This window comes from Leptinotarsa decemlineata, unplaced genomic scaffold (genome assembly GCF_025532065.1).
Source record: "Leptinotarsa decemlineata unplaced genomic scaffold, Ldec_3_MD MMD2_tig00000008_RagTag_RagTag, whole genome shotgun sequence".
Classification (NCBI taxonomy): domain Eukaryota; kingdom Metazoa; phylum Arthropoda; class Insecta; order Coleoptera; family Chrysomelidae; genus Leptinotarsa; species Leptinotarsa decemlineata.
The window spans coordinates 8,126,596-8,149,225 of NW_027412537.1; the positions used below are offsets into that span (position 1 = coordinate 8,126,596).

Consider the following 22,630-nt stretch of genomic DNA (forward strand, 5'->3'; position numbering starts at 1 on the left):
TATAGTTTTTTTTGCTATAGAGTCTTCCTAATAAGCTTGTGAAAAGAAATGCCGATATTACTGATATTTCATCAAGTCATTCAATATTTTCATTTTCATGTAAAAAGAAATTTTTCCTTTCATCTATAAACAAAGATATTATTCATGTCTTTGATTTTTTAGCCCTAATGAACTTTTGGAAATTATCATATTCTATTAAAAGAAAACCTTCGATCAGATAATATTTCTTCTCAACTATGCTAGATTCATCTTCACTAGTGTTAACTTTTGCTCACCTAGATAGCACAAGAGACCAAAGCTTCGGAGAAGATTTTGTTGAATAGATATTTCGAAACAGAGATAGAGAAACAGATAAATTTCTTAGACCTGGCCATTACACAATCAGAATAAATTCGAGTTCAATGTTTTCAGAAAACCTAGCTATACTGACACCACCATCCCAAGCGATTCTTTTCATCCAGACAGTCATAAATTAGCAGCCTACAACTCAATGTTGCACAGGGCATTCGCACTGCCTTTGTCTGCAGACAATCTAGCTAGGGAAATTGATACAATTACACAGATAGGTCATAATAATTGTTTAAACGCAGATACTATTCAGAAGTTAGTCAGGAAACAAAGCCGGAAATTCACTCACAGATTAATATATCCTCAGGTCAAACAACCAGAAATCAAGAAATAGGTAACGCTAACATATTTTGGAAAAAGAACAGAAATAATCGCAGGTTTCTTCAGAAAAAACAATGTGGTAGTAGCATTCAGACCACATGCCAGGTTATCTCATTTCCTTTTAAATGCCAAAGATAAGATCGACAAGTTGGAAAAATCTGGAGTTTATAAGCTTAAGGGTCCGGAGTGTAATAGTGTCTATGTGGGACAATGCGGACGAAATTTCCAAAAACGGTGTGATGAACATGAAAGGTCCTTCAGACTAGGAAAAAATGATTCGACGTTTTCAAACCATTCCTCGGCATGCAACCACAAGTTTCCGAATCTAAACTATACGGAAATTCTGCACTATGCAAGGAAGGGTTGCAAACTCAATTATTTAGAATCCTTGGAAATTAACAAGCATAAACATTGCGGGTGCAACCTGTTAAATGATCAAATCGATTTAATTTACTCTCCGGTTTTTAAATTGGCACATCCGCATTGTGAACTGTAAATTCAGGTACTCAATCAAGTACCTGAATGGTATATATTGGCGAATGTAATGAATCATTGTTAGTTTATTGTATTAGTTTGAGAATGTCCATATAGGACGAAACTGCAATAACGTTAGTTACAATTAAAAGTGGTAAAAAACATAGAAATTTTCATTTCTCTTTACACATGTAAAACTCGAACTTTTTTCGTTTTTCATTTTTTCAACTATAGCCCAGTGATCAATAGAAAATTCACCTGTGATCATTTCCGTAATCGGGTGTTCCACTTGAAGCCTCGTATTCATTTCCATGAAATGAAAACTATGATCGTTTTTATCCAAAATAAATTCAACGGTACCCGCTCCAACGTATCCTACTGCTTTAGCTGCTCTCACCGCGGCATTTCCTAATTCTTGCCTCAATTCTTCCGACAGACCTGGCTGGAACATAACGTGCATATTTTTTTTATAATAATAATAATAAGCATTTCATTCCAATCTGATCACTTACATCATATAGGAGTAAAGTATCAATGATACTGATATTTTGGATACATAGTTGATATTTATTTATTTTTCACCTTATATTTGAGTCAACATATAATCTCAAAAATGTGGTATTTTCAAAGGGTTCAATTATGTTGCTGGTCAACGAAATAGACCTTAACTGTTTTGAAGTAAAAATTGTAAACATATCATCTTTCCAGCATTAAAAGTCAAACAGTTTTTTCTACACCATAAACTGAATTGTTTTGCTATTGTGTTCATTTTAGTTTGAAGCTCTACCGGGGAATTGTCACTGGCTACTGTATTTGTATCATCTGCATGCAGAACAATATGTTCAGATTTCAGATGAAGAGTTTTTTACGAATGGATTTAATCTTCAGCTATTCAAATCCAATGTGAAGGCTGGGATTTAATCAAATAAGCGAATGAGTGTCATTACGTAGTGTCATCGATAACATAAGTAGCTTAAACTCACTCGTTATTTTTTACGTTGGATACTCTTCTCAAACTTATGTTATGTGACAGCAAAGTTTTTTCCAAAATTGCTGAATTTTTACCAAAAAACCGTTGCATGAGCATCGCACAGGAGCGCACTCAAGGGGCGAAGTACCCAAAAAATAGAGTCACTCTAGCTTGGGTACCCGGACATGAGTGTCACAAGGGCAATGAGGAGGCCGATGTTCCAGCCCGTGAAAGCGCCCAAGGCAATGAGCGGGGTAGCGAAAGCATGTATGAAGATATCCATAAATTCATGGATGCAAACTGAATCGATAGATTGGTGGAATAAGCTCTCAGGAATGAGGCAGACGAAAGAGTTCATAAAGAAACCATCGCCCAGATTTATGGAAGACCTGCTAAACCGCCAACCTGCCAACCGTAAGGTTGGTTGTAAGGGTAATGGCGGGTCTACTAACGGGACATAGCAGGAAGCATATGAGCAACATGGGTCTGACAGAAAAAAACCCAATGCAGGTTCTGTCAAGAAGAGGAAGAAACCGCACTGCATGTGCTCTGTGAATGAGAAGCGATAGCAAGACTGAGACACGCAAGATGCGGGAAGAGAAACCACAGGCTGCCAGCTATATGAAGGAGTCAGTGTCAAGGCTATGGAGTCTCAACAAAGAGATCAAGCTAGACATTGAGCTCTAACAACCAAGGAGCATCACGATATATCTGAAAACGTCGCAGTGAATCAGGCCAACAGCTAGCTCTCCGACAATCTAATCTACTCTAATCGCTCAGGAATTGTTGAATGACAACAGCGATCCAGATTTATGCTTGAAAGTGTCATAACTGGTGACGAATTATAGGTATATGATAATGGCATCAAATCCAAAGTCCAGCACCCCAATGGAAGGGCCCAGTAGAGGCAAGATCAAAATATCACGCCATGTTCGATCAAATGTCGAAGTTTTACTTACTGTTTTCTTCGATTACCATGGTGTAGTGCGTTAGGAGTTCTTAACACATGGTCGTACCGTCAATAATGAGTATTATTTTGAAGTTATGCGACGCTTACAAGAAGCAATACGAAAAAAATGTACAGTATTGTAAAAAAACAATTCATGGCTTTCACATCACGATGATGCACCTGCTCACTCGTCATTGCTTGTTTGTAATTTTTTGGCCAAAAATAACACCGTAATCATGCGTCAGTTACCGTATTCTCCAGATTTGCCCCCCTGCGACTTTTTCCTGAGCCAATATTGAAGAGATCCATGAAAGGACGACGTTCTGCGAGGATTGAGGAGATGAAAGCCAAATCGCTGAGGCAGCTCAATAACGTACCAAAAAGTGCATCGATTGGAAAAACGCTGGCACAATTGTATTGTATCTGAGCGGGACTACTTCAAAAGGGACAAAATAAAAATTGACGAATAAATAAATATGTTTTGAGAAAAATAAAAATTCGCCTTTCGTTTTGGAATATTACGCTAAGATGTAACAATTTTTATAACAGGTTATATACCCACAATATACCAGCAGCAATTTGATATTACTCAGAGGTTCAGAGTTCATTCTGAAAGTGGGTACCATTTATTTGTTAACAATAGCATAAAATCTCATTTGAATATGATGGGTTTAATTTAATGTTAATTATCTCGTAGTAAGAGGCATAATTTTAAAGCAAACGTAGATTAATCAACACAGCATAGAACGAGTCCAATGACCTTTATCGAAGTATTACAAATTAAAGAAGCAGAACAGAAATGATTTCGTTCATCACATTGTGACATAAGAGCCAATTTGTTGGAAAATAGGTTCTAAGTAAGTTTTGAAACACTCGATTTTAATCAACTTACCGCAGGAGCTTCTTCAATGACTTTCTGATGTCTCCGTTGAACGGAACAGTCTCTTTCAAACAAATGTACTGCGTTTCCATGGGTATCTGCGAAAACTTGCACTTCCACGTGTCTTGGTTCGGTCACAAACTTTTCCAGTAGAACAACAGAGTCAGCAAATGCTTTCTGAGATTCAGTCCTGGCTGATTCTAGGGCTTCTTCAAACTGCTCTTCGGTGTATGCTATTCTCATTCCTTGAATAATTAATAAAAATAATCAAGGATTCTATTATTTTCCGAAAGCTATGGACTGAATAGTTTTGGTTTGAAACGAAGAGTAATAAATTTAGATTAAAACACTAAAAAACACGCTTTTAAAGAACATTGAACTAAAAAATTGAAAATATTTTTTTATATAAGCTTAAAACAATAACAAACGAGAATTACTAGTATTATTGTGAAAAAAGCGACGGGAGCTTGATATACAAGAAATATGACACAAAGCTCCCACGCTTTTTTCACCATAATACAAGTATTTTTTGTTCGTTATTGTTTTAAGCTTATTTAAAAAAAATATTTTTGACTTTTTACTTCGATGTTCTTTGAAAAAGTGTATTTTAGTATTTTAAACTATATTTATTTTTCATTTTTTAGTTTCGTATGCTATAAAAGCGTGTTTTTCAGTCATTTTTCTAAACTTTGAGCCTATATTGCTTAGAAAAATGACCATCAGCTGCCAATCAAGCTGCCAAGCCCAAGGCAGCAGGCGCACAAAGGGGGGTTACAAATAAAGCAGCAGGCGTGCATGTTGATAAAATAATACTTTTCTGAAATGAAGAAATACATGTAAAGTGAGTTCGAATTATATCAAGGAGGTTACGTACAGCGCCATCTGCCCGCGAAAAAACAAAGAAAGTCAACTCTAACCCCCTTACCCCCGAACTCTATAACCACAACAAAATGGTTTATCTATATTCAGAATGCGCGAGAGTGAACGAAAATTTCAAGGATATATGTCGCCAAGTAACTATAATATACAGGGATAAACTAAAGCAGAATAATCAAAGATGCATTGACCATAAGATAAATAGTTCTCACAATGAATCAAAAACCATGTGGCAAACTAAAATAATATCCAGAAAAAAACTATAAGCCCAAAGATATTTCCATTGACACTAAGGTGTCATGTGTTGACATGGCTAACAATTTCAATGCTCATTTCACGAAAGCGGAAGAACAAAGAGAATATGATCTCAATTTTATGGAAAATACAGTTGCACTCTGTCCAAACTCTATATTTCTCCACCCAATCAAGGAATATGAGGTCTTTGAATCAATAAATGAATCAAAGAATTCTAATGCTAGTGGATATGATCAGGTCTCAAACAATCTTCCGAAAAAATGCATGGAAGAAATAGTCTACCTCCTGACCTATCTGAAAAATCTTTCCATGGAACGGGGAATGTTCCCTGAGAAATTAAAAGTAGCAATCGTTACCCCAATCTTTAAAAAAGGAGACTCAAATAGCTATGAGAACTGTAGAGGGGTAAGTCTTCTCTCTAGTATATCCAAGGTATACGAAATGAATATTAAAAATCAGTTACTATCGTTTCTCCTTACTTTCGACAAACCAGCATGGTTTCATGCAAAATGAAAGCACGGAAACAGCTTTATATGATTTCATAGAACACGTAGTAACAGCCTTGGATAACAAATTGCAAATTTGTGGTTTGTTCATCGATTTTTCTAGGGCATTTGACTGTGTGGATCACTATGTACTAATCCAGAAAATGCATCGCTATGGGGTTCGTGGAGTTGCCCAAGATTGGATGAGGTCATATCTAGAGAACAGGTTACAAACAGTAAGAATTCAAGGTGTTCACAGTCAGTCCTTGGCCTGCAAGCAAGGAGTTCCACAGGGGTCTATACTCGGACCACTGCTTTTTCTTATTTATGCGAACGACTCAATACAATACCTAAATAGTCTATTAAAGGTACATATAGTTGCATATGCAGACGATACAAATGTTCTGGTCACTGATTGCACTTGCAGAATCAGCAGAATCCATATATGAGAAAATAATGAAATGGGCTGAAAAAAATCATTTAGCACTAAATATCAGCAAAACAGCATTAGTCAAATTCACAATGCAGAACACCACCGAAACTCTCAAAATATATAAAGATAGCCAACTAGAGGTGGCATCCAAACCAAAAACAAAAATGCTAACATATTACATATTACATACATACATACAGGTGAAGATAATAAAAGCGTGTTTCACCAACTAAGTTGGCGTTTTCTGGAGATAAAAAATACTCGTTTTAGATCAGTTCTAAGCCATAAGTTCCAGTTACACCTATTAAATGTGACTGGAACAATAGGTGGTGAATTTTGGAAAATGAAATGATAATATTAATTTTTTCAATTTCAATTCTACATAAGAATGTTTATTGGAATAATTTTTATCCGAATTGAATAACCCCTGATTCATTAAATAACTGTTTCCATTATATTGCTGAAGATCTATAAGAAATATTGATACTGCCGATAATTTCAATGATAAAACAATTGAAAACCTATTTTGGTTTAACCCAATTCCAAATCATTTTATAGGAGATAAAATTTCTATAAAATGACCATTTCTATTCAGAAGCCATTTTCTCCAAATTGTCGGCAGTATTACGTCGACTGAAAGAATATTATAAAACAACTTGAGGTGGTGAGACATAAAAGACGAAGCCTACTAATTTTTCAAGAATAAATCGAAAATGGAAATTTTCACTTATTCACGAATATATTTTTATTTGTTTTTTGATGCCATTTTTTCAATTGGTTTATCGCTAGAAATATCCAATTTGATGCCCCCTACCTCTATTCCAAATTTAAAATTTCTGATCTCACAAACAAATAGATGGCGCTGTATCCAATGATCCGTGTACCATCCGCTATGATAGTTCCTTCAAGCCACATTGATACCACATTGGTTCATTTGGTAGTAATGAATCCAATTTATGAATTATATTTTCATTTCTTACAACCAACCTGAAGTATAGAATCAATTTTGTCAAAATGATTGAAAGTTATTACTGGTAAGATAGATATATTTACATCATACTAGCGATTTGGAATTGTTGAAACCCAGAAAATTTTTCAAATAGTGTATTTTTGTATGTATGTTTCAAAAGTTTTGTCCATTTTCATGAATCTACTTTGAACCGTGAAATCTTAGTGAATACTTATTCAATTTATTCGAAATTGGCGCCATTTGAATCATTAAACTTTTGCCAACGTAACATAAGTCGAATAATTCCATCACCATAAAAATTGTGTACTCAGGATTCGATAAAGTCAACGAAAGCCGTTTTTGTCTGTTCCTGATTGTCAAAGAATCTACCGGTGAAAAAGTTGAGGTCTGGGGAGTATGGTGGGTGAGACAGGCTTTCGACACTCAATTCTTTCAGTATTCAGATGGTGATTTGTGAAACGTGCGGACGGGTGTTGTCGTGGAGCACATCCGACCTTTCCTGTTGACCAGTGCCGGCTGCTGCTGACGCAATTTTCAATACATTTCGTCGATTTCCTCACAATACGACTATGCTGTAATGGTTTGGCCCAGATGCAGAAAGTTATAGTGTATCACACCAGTTGCTGACCATCATACAGTGACCATAGTCTTTTTTTGATAGGATTCCCCCTTTGAGAAGTGCCCAGGTGGCTCAACGGTGTCCAACCACTGTCCTGAATATCTCCTGTTCCGTAGATAATCAACGACCTCATAACGTGACAATTTCTGTCAGTCGTTCAAATCGAGTGGCACCTACTTTTCCACCCACTTTGATATTTCCAATACGTTTTAAACCTTCAAAAAGTGCATGAGAACTGTGCCCAGTTTTTCCACTATCTCACACACCGTTTGTGATGGGTCCTCAGGGTCCTGAAATCCTCGTCTGGATTACAGTAACTCGACTACTTCGGGCTCATCTTCGAAACCAAAATCTCCGGAACTAAATTTTGCAAACCAACGTCGAGCAGTGAGTTCATTAACACTATCATTGAGTGAGACAATCCTGGAAGATTCTGCCAGAAGTCCATACATTTCTTGCCATCCAGGTGTTCAATCTTTGTTTGGCAAAGCCTAAACCGATGTCAGAGGTAATTTCCAGAATGCTGTGACTTCCAGTGTCAACCAGCAGTCTGTTGCACTCTGCATTGAATTGATTTGTGCAATTTGCAATGTGCACAAGTCTATATGCAGTCAACCTAGCCTCCAGAAAAATGTGGAGAGGAGGTAGACCTAGGAGGATCCCCATGGGCCGCTGACGGTGTGGTACTGTTGGCACAAGCCTGCCCTGGGCAGGCTTCACCTGGGCCGTTTTCTGTAAAGCCTTCGACCATCAGGCATTTGCACCATAAGTGATCCTCCTGGTAAAGAGGATTATAACAGTTTTGCTGGGGTTGACAGATAACTGCTCCCTCAAGCAGCAACTGAGAACAACGTCCATCGTGCTTCGGAGGATATTACAAGCTACCCTTCCCGACGTGGACCTTGCCAAGATGACAAGGTCATCTGCATAAGCTTGCAGATCTACTTCTCTTCTGTCGAGGGCATCAAGAAGACTATCTGTCAGGAGCGACCACAGAAGGGGAGATAGTACCCCACCTTGAGGGCAGCCTCTGGTGACCCTGAACCTAATAGCTTCGCCTTGAAGAGTCGTAGTTGCAGTTCTGTTTACTAGCATGGCATAGATCCAGCCAGTTATGGTCGATTCTATACCTTTCCTAGCCAGAGGCGATCCTATAGATTTAGGTAGTGCATTGTCAAATGCTCCTTCAATATCGAGAAATACAGCAACCGCAATCTCCTTATGGTCAGGGTATTGGGAAATTTTCTCAACAAAGTTGTTTAATGCCAAATCTGTCGATTTGCCGGTTTAATAACAATACTGGTGGTTACTCAGGGAGGATGCATATAATTCCACCCTCCTGATGTGTCCCTCCAGTATCCTCTCAAGTCCTTTCAACAGGAAGGATGTAAGGCTGATTGGTCGTACCGATTCAGGATGTGGGCCTTTCCGACTCACTTTAGCTACATATGCCACCCTTGCTGCCAACCAACTGGGTGGTATATAGGGTGTTCCTAAACATCGTTCACATACAAAAGGGGGTAATTCTTTGGCTTATTTCATAACTACAAGTTCATATAAACATAGGTCCGCAAACGCTTCGTTACCGATTTACAGGGTGTTGAAGATTTTTCTTGTTATTTCTTTGGAGCTCCTGCAGTTTTCGAGATATTGAGCTCAAATTTGGAATCTAGATTGCGTTATAGGGCATACATTAGTGGGTTTTGTCAGATGGTTGTTGATTCTACAAGGTGATATTTTTTCAGGTGTCATGTTCCATTTTCTCCCCCTGAACTTTTTTACTATGCGCCGCTGGTAGATTCTAAAATACAAAATGAATTTTCCGTTTTATTTGGAAACTTTTTTTGTTTAGAAACTCTTTTCGTTTCTGCAACCGTTATCGAGAAAAAAATTAAAGATTTTTTCTAAAAATGATTTATTTTACAATACAAAAACCTCTATTCAATTGTTCTCATACACTTCATGTAAACACTTCCGAGACAAAATAGAAAAATATGCTGGAGTGCTGTCGTGCATAAATCAAATTTCTCAACAAAAGAGGCAAGTGTTCGAGTAATAAAGGCGATTCCTGCAGTTCCTATTGAACTTCTTTGCAGTGCGCCGCTGGTAGATTCTACGATACAAAATAAATGTTTTGTTTTCTTTAGGAGTTTTTTTCGGATTTGCGTTTTAACTATTTAAGGTTTCAGTTTGACACTGTACGGTATAAAACTAATTGTTTTAATTACTCGTTACAATGTCAAACAATGTCAATTTTTACCAATTCTGAAATGGCTGAGATACATTTTATCTATGGTCTTGCGAATGGAAATGCACGAGAAGCCAGACGTTTGTACATGGAGCGCTATCCCAATAGAGTAATACCTGATCAAAGAACATTCTCGAATATCCATAGGAGTCTTGTAGAAACTGGATGTGTTAATAAAAAGGTATGTGACGGAGGTAGACCACGTACTGTTTGAACTCCACAGATCGAAGAAGCTCTTCTAAATGAAATAGAAGAACATCCCAGTACTAGCACCAGAATAATCGGTAAACATTTAAATATTAGTCATCAGGTTATTTGGAGAATATTGCGCGAGTCTCTACTATACCCTTACCATATTCAAAGAGTGCAGGCGCTTCTTCCTCGAGATTTCGCTTTAAGGATCAATTTCTGCCAGTGGTACCTTAATAGACTAGCAGATGACCCCGATTTTGACTGTGAAATCCTTTTTACTGACGAAGCCAAGCACATTTTCAAGACCAGTTTTCAACAAATTATGAACTGGTGTACTACGGGATCATTTGATTGGACCTTTCTTTTTGCCTGGTCGACTTAATGGTCGCTTCTACAGACATTTTTTGCAACACGAATTGCCTTTGTTACTCGAAAACGTGCCTCTTTTGTTGAGAAATCAAATTTGGTTTATGCACGATGGCGCCCCAACACATTTTTCTATTTTGGCTAGGATGTATTTAAACGGAGTGTATGAGAACAAGTGGATAGGACGGGGTGGACCTCAATCATGGCCCCCTAGGTCGCCTGATTTAAATAGTCTAGATTTTTGCCTATGGGGATATCTCAAATCTCTAGTGTATACAACACCAGTGAATAACGTGGATGACTTACGAATAATAAATGCATTTGAAACTGTAAGAAATACTCCGGGAGTCTTCGCAAGAGTACGGGCATCAATGAGAAGAAGAGCGGACGCATGTATAAGGGTAGGAGGGGGTCACTTTCAACATTTGTTATAATGCAGTTTAATTGTTATTATTTAGGTTTTTGTATTGTAAAATAAATCATTTCTACAAAAAATCTTTCATTTTTTTCTCGATAACGGTCGCAGAAACGAAAAGAGTTTCTAAACAAAAAAAGTTTCCAAATAAAACGGAAAATTCATTTTGTATTTTAGAATCTACCAGCGGCGCACAGTAAAATAGTTCAGGGGGAGAAAATGGAACATCAAGAGTCTGATTTCCAAAGTGTTTTTCTATCAAAAGCTCTAAAGTTTCTTTACTAGAGGTCGTTTAAGCGACCCAATTTCAGCAGCCGGCTCTCTAGAGCTCTATCGATCAGTATATACCACAACACGGTATAATAAATATGTTTTGAGATATGGAGCTACAAAAACACAACATCAAAACGGATAAAACTTTTGAAAACTCCTAATACCTTTTCCTCCACCTCCACGCACAGCCTTTATCATAAGAGGAAAACCAATTTTCCTTGCCTCTTCTTTCAGCCTCTCGTTACTTTGATCTTCTCCGTGGTATCCTTTTATGACAGGTACTCCAGCTTTTGACATGATGGCCTTAGACGTGCTAAGAAATCGGAAAAATATTTTTTAGAAATGATTATTCAAGATTGAAGCGAAAACAGTTTTGATAGTATGACAAATTATTCAGCTCATGTTTCTGGAAATTCAACTATTCACTTCAACTACAGTTAGTTTCGGATTCGAAATCTAGCAGAAATATTCTTAAAATATTCACAAATTCAAGGTATGTTTAGAAGTGTATGCATGGATTTGAACTATTTGAAAGAAATAAAAAATACATTATATTGAATGATATTCATCGACAAAGAAAGCACTGAAACCACTTTTATGCTTTTCCTTAGAAGACAATTGAGTGGTTCAGCCAAGCACTACTGATGAGACGTAGTCAGGTCGAAACAGCGCTGTCTGGTGTTAGGTCTCGAGATCATCTGAAGCACATTATTTACTTCGTTTAATACTTTGTTTCAACCAATAATTGTGAATTTGAAAAGAAAGAGGCAAAAAATGGTCGAGATTAATATCATGAACATAAATTCTTGACCTACATGATAATTGACCTTCGAATTGACCTCCAGAATTGATGAATATACGCCCTAAAGGTAGTGGCAAATGGTAGAGTGTATTGACGTAATCAAAATAATTGATTAAAATAAAGATTCCAATTATGGGAACTAATTTTCTTCTTGTCGTTTCAATATGTTTTGGCTATGATATATTTTCATCTAGAATGATGAATAAACATTTATTCAAGTTTCTTATATGCTACTTCCATTCTAAATTGAAGTGTCGGCAAACCTTTCTAATACTCACCACATAGTATTATTTTTTTCTGACCAGGTCGTCCTAAGTAATAAATGATTTAGAAAATTTCTCATATGACTTAACATTGTACGAAAAAAAGTTGTGGCCAGGGAACTAAAAATAATGATTTTCTATTTTTCAGGAATCCAATGAGTTTATAATAATGATAATAATAATTATAATTTATTTTCCCAAGAAACATACAATGTTTATAGCAGGGAAAAAAAACAATAATTCAAAAAACTAACTATAACATAACTGAGACCCAACAGAGCACACAAAAAAGTTGAATCAGAACTGAAACTTGAAAAAAATATAAATATACATACATATACACATATCTACATACATATATGTTTGAACATTATTATCAACATGAACATAAATGTACTCATCAGATAATAAATCTATACAAACAATAAATATTTTTTCAAATTGCTCTGGAATTTTTATTCATTAATTTTTTTTAAACATTCGATAGCTCATTGTGAAATTTGATACATTTATAATGAATCGAATTTCGCCCATTTTCATTAATTTCAGATTGCCTGAATATCTTGTCAAATGGTTGTGTTGGTCATCATTGATTTTGAAAGTCAAATTTGAATGTTTGAGCTTATTTTTGGCCAAATGAATGAAGGTACGGTACATAGTTTGAATGTATGTAAGAACGACAAATTTAATCGTTTTTTTTTGTTTATACAAGATAACTGTAGGCTCCTTGTAGTTCAACTTGTATATACACCTTATAATTTCATTCTTTTTGAATTGGATTCAATAAGGAATTTATTGCCATTCCCCATGGAATATTATACTAATGGAAAATAAATCAATTTAAGGTATTTTAGGGGTACAACATTTCTTATTTTGAATAAAATTCCAATTATGGGAGCTATTTATTTTTTCTTATTGTTTCAATATGTTTTCTACATGATACGTTTTTATCTACAATAAGACCAAGAAATTCAGCACTAGGAGAGGATTTAATATTTTCATTATTGAATTTAATTGGATTGGATTTGAATCAATTGATATAGACCTTTTGATATGAACATATATGATGATTTCTGAAAATTCAGTGTCATTCCATGGCATTGAAGCCATAAAAATAGTATTATACACTATACACTGAATATTATTTTACACTATTCAATATTACTACCTTTTAATTCCCATATCTCGAATGGCTGATGCAGGAGGGCCAATGAAAATGATATTTTGTTGTTGGCAGTTCTCAGCAAACTCGAGATTCTCTGAAAGGAATCCATATCCTGGATGAATGGCGTGACACTTTGCTTTACTGGCGACATCTAACAATTTGTCGCCTCTGAGATAACTTTGAGATGCAGCCGCAGGACCAATGTTATATGCTTCGTCTGCCTGTAATGAAAAAAATATTCACAATTCGAACACGAACGGATACTTTCAGCGATCAGCGACGTTCAATGCGCAATTTTATGGGGATGTATTGATATCTAGTTAGCCTAGCCCCGTTTCGAGGATAAACAAAATCTTTTGTAATGTAGCTGTGCAATGAAAAATGACTTTTAGAAGTGTCAGTTTTATTAGGCTGTTTCGAAAATGTTTCTCGTTTTTACAAGTCTACTTTGAACTGTGATATCTCAGAGAATACTTTCGTTTGAAAGTGATTGACAATGTTTCATGATGAATTTCATTAGTTCGGACTTCCATTGTTCGATATTATATAAAATGATTTGAAATCCCTGAAAGAACCAATAAAAAGAAAATAGCAATTATGTTAGTCAAAAAAAGCTGAAACGAAATAATGGTGAAATAAAATAGAAGTAAAAATAGAACAATTGAACAAAAAATAAAAATAAAAAATCAAGAGATTCCAAGCCAAGTTACTTCACGACGTTTCGATTCTTAGTATTTACAATCGGCTTCGGGTGATGACTGGACTAATTCCTCCGATATATGACTATTTATGGGTCATTCGAATATTTTTACTTATCTCCGCTTTCCTTTTTCCGCTTCACCGGTTTAGTGCTTGGCTGAATACATTGTTGGACAAAATGTATGCGGCTTCTTTAAATTTCCTCCTTAACCAATGTTCCTCCCTGTGTACGACCTCAACTTGGGAACACTCGATGTTATGTTGATGGGTCCAAACATGCTCTATTATTCCTGATTTGCTGGTTCCCCTCGCTGTGTGTGTTTCTTGTGCTCGGTAATGCGAACATTCAATGGCCTCCGGTAAATGCAATTCTTCGAATTGCAGTCCGCTACATTTCGTTAATTTCCTCACAACTGGACTCTGCTGACTCGCTGACCACCATACAGTAACCATGATACAAAAAAGGATCGTCTTCCACGTACTTTTGTTCCAGTTTGGGAAGGGCGTTTTCAATAGGTTGAAGATATTGGTAGCGTTGAAGAATTGGTGAATTATAGGTCTCGAACTATCTTTCAGCACTTTTTCAGTTTGGAAACAAACGGAGTATTTGGCAGATTCTTTATAACTGCTAATATCTCGTTACATTCAACAAAAAAGTTGATTTAGATATTCGATTCTTATTTTGATGTATGATTTGAATCATGATTTCAATACACAGTTTTGCTCAACTTTTTTCATAGATATAGTTTTTTGATTTCATATTATTGACTTTTTGTCAGGTATGACCAGGGCCGGATTTGGAAGTCTCGAGACCCTGGAGCAACGAAGAAGTGGATGTCTCTAATTATTAATTATTTTTCGGATTCTTTTACCTATTTTATTCCTCTTCGACTCATGGATACAAATAACACATTGAAAAAAAGGATTTCCATCAAATCATAAACTGAAATTAAACGAAAACGTGCAATCAGTGCTTTTATGTTCAAAGCATCCCTGGTACAGTCATAAACATTTCTGGCCTGTGGCCCCTAGTCGTCCAAATAGTTAGTAAACGTGCTATCAAATGTAGTTGAGGAATAAAGGCTCGGCTAGCTGGACTGACTGAATACTAATTATTTGGCTGTTTCACAATATTTCTTTATTAGTGCCGTGTGTTCGTGGGGTTAGGTGAGGTAGTGAGAGGTTTTGCAAACCGATTTTTTTTTAACTTTTTCTTGAGATCAAATACCCTAACACCAAACTGATATTTTTGCACTCGACGCGTGTTTCGCTAACAAGGTTAGCATCTTTAGGAGAAGCAAATTGAAACTGAATCTGAAGACAAGGGTTAGCTGTTTATATACCTAAAGTTTTTTGGTCCGATGTGGACTTTGTTAAATGATGATTATCCTAATTGATTTTTTGATAATTAACTAGTGGAACCACTACCTGCAAATTAATTTATCCGCTTTTTAATCTATTGTTGACAAATTAATTTGCAGGTAGTGGTTCCACTGGTAAATTACCGAAAAATCAATTAAGAGAATCATCATTCAACAAACAAAGTCCACATCGGACCAAAAAACGTTAGGTATATAAACAGCTAACCCTTGTCTTTAGATTCAGTATCAATTTGCTTCTCCTGAAGATGCTAACCTTGTTAGCGAAACGTGCGTCGAGTGCAAAAATATCAGTTTGGTGTTAGGGTGATTGATCTCTAGAAAAAGTTTTCAACTTTTACACCAAAGGTTCCAACTCACCGTTTAAACCGATTTTTGTGAAAATCTTAGTGTTTTTGGGTACTTTCATCAATATGGCTTTCTGAAGACCTTTTGAAACAAATGATAACATTACGTGTGAGGAATCCATGTCAATCGACAGGGATCCGGAATTTAAATAAGGATTTACATGTTCAAGTTCAGCGAGTAATTTTAAATATTCATGAATGCTTGAAGAAGGAAAACTGTCACACTTCACAGAATGCTATTGTGAATAGAATATGCGAGTTAACGAAATTATCTCGTTCGACAGTTCTTCGATTCATTAAAATAGGGGATGTCATTGACCATGCAATGAAACAAAAGCAAAGGAATAAAAAATTCGCTAACGTTGATGGTGCTACAAAAGGTGTGATTCGGCGAAAAATTTATGGTATATACCAAAAAAATGAAGTACCAATCTTGGAAATGATTTGATATAAATTACTCGACTATCCCGATTACAATTACAAATCTTTAGAAACTCTAAGAGGTGTCTCAATGTCTTGTGGTTTCAAATATAAAAAATTGAACAATCGGATGGTCATAATGGAATCGACACGCATTGTTCAACTCCGACAAGAATATTTGAGGCGAATGAATAGCTACCGAGAATCCAGCAGACATATAATATACCTCGACGAAACTTGGTTTGACACCCATGATGTTGTCAAATATGGCTGGGTAGACGAAACCAAGTATTGTGCTTTGAACACACCTTCTTCAAGGGGAAAACGTGTTATAATTTTGCATGCCGGGAATGAAAGTGGTTTCGTACCTAACGCTTTGCTTCTGTCGGCCAAAAATATAAAAGGTTCGTCTGCTGATTACCACGAAGATATGACTGCGGTTTTATTCGAAACCTGGTTCAGTGAGCAGCTTCTCTCAAATATTCCTCCAAACTCGATTAGTGTTATGGATAACGCTTCGTATCATTCTAGGTTATTGACTAAAATACCAAACAATAACACAAAAAAAGCAGATATTGTTGATTTCATGCGAAATCATGACATGGAAATACCCGAAAAGATTCCAACGAAAAAGGTATTACTGGCGACCATAAAACAACGTAATTTAAAAAAAAAGATTATATTATTGATTCGATGTGTGAGAAACGTGGTCATATTCTCTTACGTTTGCCTCCATACTATTGTGTGTTCAATCCAATTGAAATGGTTTGGGCCACAATGAAAGAAAGCTTGCGGAAATGTAATCAGTCACCGATATAAGGCGAGTGGTGAATGAAGTAGGTAATAGTGATGTGTGGAAGAACTGTGTGGCCCACGTTATAAAAGAAGAGAACAAATATTATGTGCAAAGTTCCATAAATCCGATCGTTATTCAACCCGATGATCATTCCACCTCATCCGAATATAGCGAAGAAGAATTTTGATTTTTCTAGCAATTTTGTTGGCCTCTATTATTCTGTAATAATATGTTTGACGAAAATTCGGTGTGATTATTTGTGTTTTCAATGTATTTTAGAGTTTTCGACTCGGAAATCAACTACCTTAAATTTCAAAGTTTTTCATAATCACCCATGGTGGAAAAATTCAGTTGAGATAACTTTTTCATGGGGTGATTAATTGCTATGATTGTAAGAATAAGTAACTGAAAAACTACCACTGAAAAATAATATGCCGACGCTTATGTCGAGGCGGGAATTCTTTCTCTGTGCTCTTCCAATTGGTATTGGAAATACTATATTATTATGTTTGTGCAAGTATTCTTAGATAAAAATCAAAATAAAATTTGAGCGGAAAAACATAAAAGTTACTGATCCGTCAAATTTTGTATATTTTTTATATTTATTATGGGGGCCCCTCACCTGTGAAGGCTCCAGGGCAGCCCCGCCTGCTCTTTCCTAAATCCGGCCCTGGGTATCAGAAGAACGAATGAAAATTATTATTAATGGAGAAGTCAGAAATGAATAACAGCAGGTAAAGCTCACCAAATCAACATGTAACGATTTTTCGTCAGGATCACTGTACACTGCAACAGTTCTTACACCTAATCGGCGAGCAGTCCTTATTACTCTACATGCTATTTCCCCTCTGTTGGCAATCAGAAGCTTTTCTATTCTTCTTAGGGTACTCTTCCATCTGACTGTGTTGAGATTATATACCAATGGTTGAACACGACTGCAAGAACATAATTTTCCTATTTAAGCTGAATTAAGGTCATGCATTCCACACCTTTTGAATTTAAAGCAGGTAATCAAAACTCAACTTACTGCTGTAATAAAGAATAAAACTGTATATAGGAGGCCATAATGGATAAATAAAACAAACTGTTCGCTCAAAATTCGAGCGAAAACTTCATTATCGCCTTTAGATAATGTTGTCTCCCGCTCTAATGTTATTCTTATCAGAGTTGAAACGATTGTGACATCAAATATGTTTTGAAGTTCATACATAAACCAAGGTTTCATCACTTTCAGTAGCGTAGCTACTAAGGGACTAGACGGGGTAGTGCCCAGGGGCCCTCAAGCACAGGGGGGCCTTGACCTTACCAGAAAATCTCAATCGAACTCAACTTTTGAAAATTTCTCCCATTTTCAAAATGAATATGACAGGTGGCAACACGACTTCAATCATGGCAACTCAGTTACTTGATACATTAATAGCTCGATTAAATACACGATTTACTAGTATGAGTACAGTCTGTCAAACATTCGATTTTCTAAAACCCACATTTTTATTACATGTTGATGAAGCAACTTTATTACAAAAGTGTGGCGAATTCCAAAGAAAATATTCAGATATAATAGGCCCTAGCTTTTCACTTCAATTTGTTAATATTTACCGCCTACTTATAACTCAAGCATGGACTTTTCACCATTATGTAAGGAAATAATGAGTAAATATGGAGTGCTAGAATACGATCTAACGGAAGTATTTACAGCAATGTTATTATTCTCTTCAATTCCTGTCACTTCTGCAGCAGTGGAAAAGTCATTCAGCAAGTTAAAAATAATAAAAAAATATTTAAGAAATCGTATGGGCCAAACTCGACTCCTACATTTATCGCTAATAGCAGTTGAGAACAAAACCGCATCAAGTCTGAATTTAACCGAAGTTATTGATACTTTTGCAAAAACTAAAGCTTGGAAAAGATTGTGATTATAATAGCTATTTATTCAGTTGATAGGTCCGATCTTTATATAATAATAATAATAAACCCCTGAATCTTTTCTATTTCGTTTTATTGGCCAATACCTACCCCAATTATTAAAATAATTTCAATTTATGTTGTTAGTGTTCAATATATTTTTATTACCTACCCTGCAATGCATGAAAAAGAGCTGATGATAAAGTAGCTTAGCATTTTTAGAGTATTTGTATATTTAATGATTTTACCAGTTTTGATAGCAGTGGGGCCCCATTTTTTTTATTTGCCCCAGGGCCCTAGGTTGCCTAGCTACGCCACTGATCACTCTAATTGAATGATATTAAGGATCTGTGATTGAGTCGACTGATTCGTTTAAACGAACACAAATGTTTTGAAATTCAAAATAGATCCAATATACCTACCTAATTATGGAATTTTACTGCTTTAATCAATTAATGCATGAAGTATGACAGTATAATACGAGTAAATCAAAAATCTAATTGTTCAATGCAACATGCTTTGTTTGTGTGACACAAAATACCGATTTTTGTAACTCTGATTGTCTGTAGACAAGGATTGATGATAGTGTGAATCCATTTCAATTTCTATATACCTACTTATGCAATAGACTATAGTCCGTTCATAATTTGTCGATAGCACAAAATGAGGGCCCAAGTCATAAAACGGTCGTAAAACTCGTAAAATCATAGGCGGAGGTTCCTGAGGTGTTTATTCATTAAATATAAAGCTTCAGTTTATATTCGAAACTTGCCTTGAAAGGGTGAAGTTGTTACGAACGAAAATAATTTTTGGTTTAGTACATTTTTTAATCGCATTTAATTTACGGCTCGTTGGTGTTTCGGCGTCTACGGCAGTAATTAACGTCTCTAATATTTATTTTGCGAATTTTGTGCAGTGCATGAGTAACTTTTCTTCATATTCCTACAAACATATACGTACCTTTCGTTCCTGCTTGTTTTGTTTGATTGCTTGCGATGGCTTCGTCATCATCATCAACATCATCAAGTTTTACACCGGTACTGTTGCGTACAGTCAGTAAGTCTGTCTATTCACCAAGAGAGAAGACTATTGTTTTGAACGTTAACGATGCTCTGGTTTCTCAGAATCCCACAAACACTGTTCAGAACATAATCAAGAGTTGTGCCAACATGACGGGCGTAGTGGAGTCAACAATATATAGGTTCCTATCAGAAAGAAAAAAAAAGGTATAGCTAACCCAAATACAAACGAATACTTTAAGAGGGGGAGAAAACCTATTGAAATTGATGAATTTGCTAAAAATGGTATTCGAAGGAAAATTCACGAATTTTTTTACAAAAAAGAAATACCCAACTTAAACAAAATTTTACAAGAAGTTAGAGACGACCCGGATTTGCCTCATGTCGGACGAACCAAATTGTGGCAAGTTTTAAAAGAATTAAATTTCCGGTGGGAGAAATCAGACCGAAAATCACTTTTGATTGACCGGGAAGAGATAATATGTTGGAGAAGAAAGTATCTAAGATCTATACGGAAATTTCGGGCTGAAGGAAGGCCAATTTACTATCAGGACGAAACGTGGGTAAACGCAGGTCATACTCTCACAAAAATTTGGACAGATAAAAATATATCAAGCTCCAGGCAAGCCTTTATGGAAGGTTGGTCTACTGGTATTTCCCCACCCTCTGGTAAAGGCAGTAGATTAATAGTTTCTCACATTGGCAGTGAAAAAGGATTTGCAAAGCATGGTTTGTTGGAGTTTGAATCCAAAAGCACAAAAGACTATCACGAGGAGATGACAGCTGATGTTTTCGAAGAGTATTTTGAGCAGATGATTGAACATATACCACCAAACTCAATTATAGTATTAGATAATGCACCTTATCATTCACCACTAGTTGAAAGACTTCCAACGACTGCGTGGAAGAAACAGGATATCATTGACTGGCTGCGGAATAAGTCCCTGCCTTACGAAGATGGAATGGTTAAAGCAGAACTTTTAAAAATTGCCCAGCAACACAAATCTAAGTTCAAGAAATACGTAGTTGACAAAATGGCGGAAAGACGAAACATCACAGTCCTTAGACTTCCACCCTACCACTGCGAATTAAATCCAATTGAACTCATTTGGGCACAAATGAAAAGCTATGTGGCTAGAAAAAATACGTCATATAAAATACAAGCTGTACGTGAATTGTTATATGAGTTTTTACAACATATTACAGAACAAAATTGGCGAGATGCAGTAAGACATGCAATAGAAGAAGAACAAAAAATGTGGGATCTTGACAATATAATTGATGCGACTGTAAAGACACAACCGCTAATTATTAACCTGCAAGACGACTCGGATTCCGAAGATGATCCTGTTTATTTTGAATTTGAATAGTTTTGTAAGTAATCGTAGTTTATATCATTTAAAAATAGGTATTAATTAAATAAATGTATCTTTTACAAATTGCAAGTAACTTATTATTTTTGAATAAAATAAAGAAATTTTTTTTAAATAAAAATACAGTTTACAGTACCTACAGTTTAAGAATATTAATATATTTATTTATTTAAAGTAACTAATGTTTTAATCATATACTCTACGACACTGGTCACTCATTTCCACTCAAAATACCCACATAATCGGAATAAAAGTTTTATAGCTGTATTGTATTTCTTCAGATACAAGGTGGGTTAGTCGAAAACATCTTAAACTGCCAGTTTCAGTTTGGTTTTTGTTATTATATCATATTAGCTGTCCTCTCTGTATTTCAGTTCTCTAATGAGGGTCAAACTTGCAGTGAGCTATCAACAAATTATGAACGGACTATATATATTTCATCAGTTCGGACTTCCATTGTCTAATATAATATAGATTGATTTGATAACCATGAAAAAAAATCAAAAAGAATAACCGAAAGTAACAATTTTATTAAACAAAAAATTGAAATTACAAAGAAATAACATACAACAACAACCAAACAAATAAAAATTTAAATAATATTGATAAAAGCTGAAAAAATTAATAATATTATTAACAGAAAATGAAGAAATTAAAATTAAAAGATTTCAAACCAAGTTTGGTCTTCGTTTTCGGGTGATAACTGGACTTATATTCCTCCAAGATCTGACTATTTATAGGTCATTCGAGTGCTTTCAGCTATCCCCTCTTCCCTCTTTTCGCTTCATTGGTTTTGGCGGGAGATGACCGTTTGGCGGGAGTTGGTCGTTTCTAAACCAGTATTTCTCTTTGTGACTTGTTGTGTTGATGAGCCCAAACATGCTCTGCTATTACGGATTTGCTGGTTTCTTCTCGCTGTGTGTGTTTCTTGTGCTCAGTAATGCGAACTTTCAATGGCCTCTTAGTTTCACCGATGTATGATTCTCCGCACTCGCTGGGTATCAGGTAAATGCAACTCTTGGAATCGCAGTCTGCGTTTGGTTGCCTGGTTTTCGTGAAGCTGCTACGGATAGTGTTCCCAGATCTGAAGCAGGTCCTGATGTTATACTTTGACCCAATCCGTCTTATCCTTTCCGATAATCCTCTAATGTAAGGAAGTTCAAGTACTGGTTGTGGCGGCTTCTCTTCCTTGTGGAGTTCTTGCTGTCTTCTAGCTAAGGCCTGTTCTACCATCACTTTGGAGTAACCATTCCGTTGAAGGTCATTTTTGATGATGCCTAGTTCCTTTTCGAGACCTTCCTTTGTATTACAGAGCCTAAAAGCACGGTCCAGTAGAGTCTTGATGATTCCTCTCTTAGTCGATTGATGGTGGTTGGATTTCTGGTTCA

At 35.9% G+C, this 22,630-nt stretch overlaps 1 protein-coding gene across 1 annotated transcript in view; it reads right to left on the minus strand.

Moving 5' to 3' along the window:
• The window catches only part of Mccc1 (Methylcrotonoyl-CoA carboxylase 1), a 39,720-nt gene extending 21,588 nt beyond the window's left edge, over nucleotides 1-18,132 (minus strand). Inside the window, exons 1-6 of the mRNA XM_074170970.1 lie at nucleotides 17,973-18,132; nucleotides 17,691-17,880; nucleotides 13,308-13,525; nucleotides 11,239-11,387; nucleotides 3,955-4,187; nucleotides 1,402-1,585 (exon numbers count right to left, since the gene is read on the minus strand). Of these exons, the coding sequence (XP_074027071.1) occupies nucleotides 1,402-1,585; nucleotides 3,955-4,187; nucleotides 11,239-11,387; nucleotides 13,308-13,525; nucleotides 17,691-17,880; nucleotides 17,973-18,010 (1,012 nt within the window). The 5' untranslated portion in view covers nucleotides 18,011-18,132. The remainder of the gene's footprint in view (nucleotides 1-1,401; nucleotides 1,586-3,954; nucleotides 4,188-11,238; nucleotides 11,388-13,307; nucleotides 13,526-17,690; nucleotides 17,881-17,972) is intronic.
• Between the last annotated feature and the right edge of the window lie 4,498 nt (nucleotides 18,133-22,630).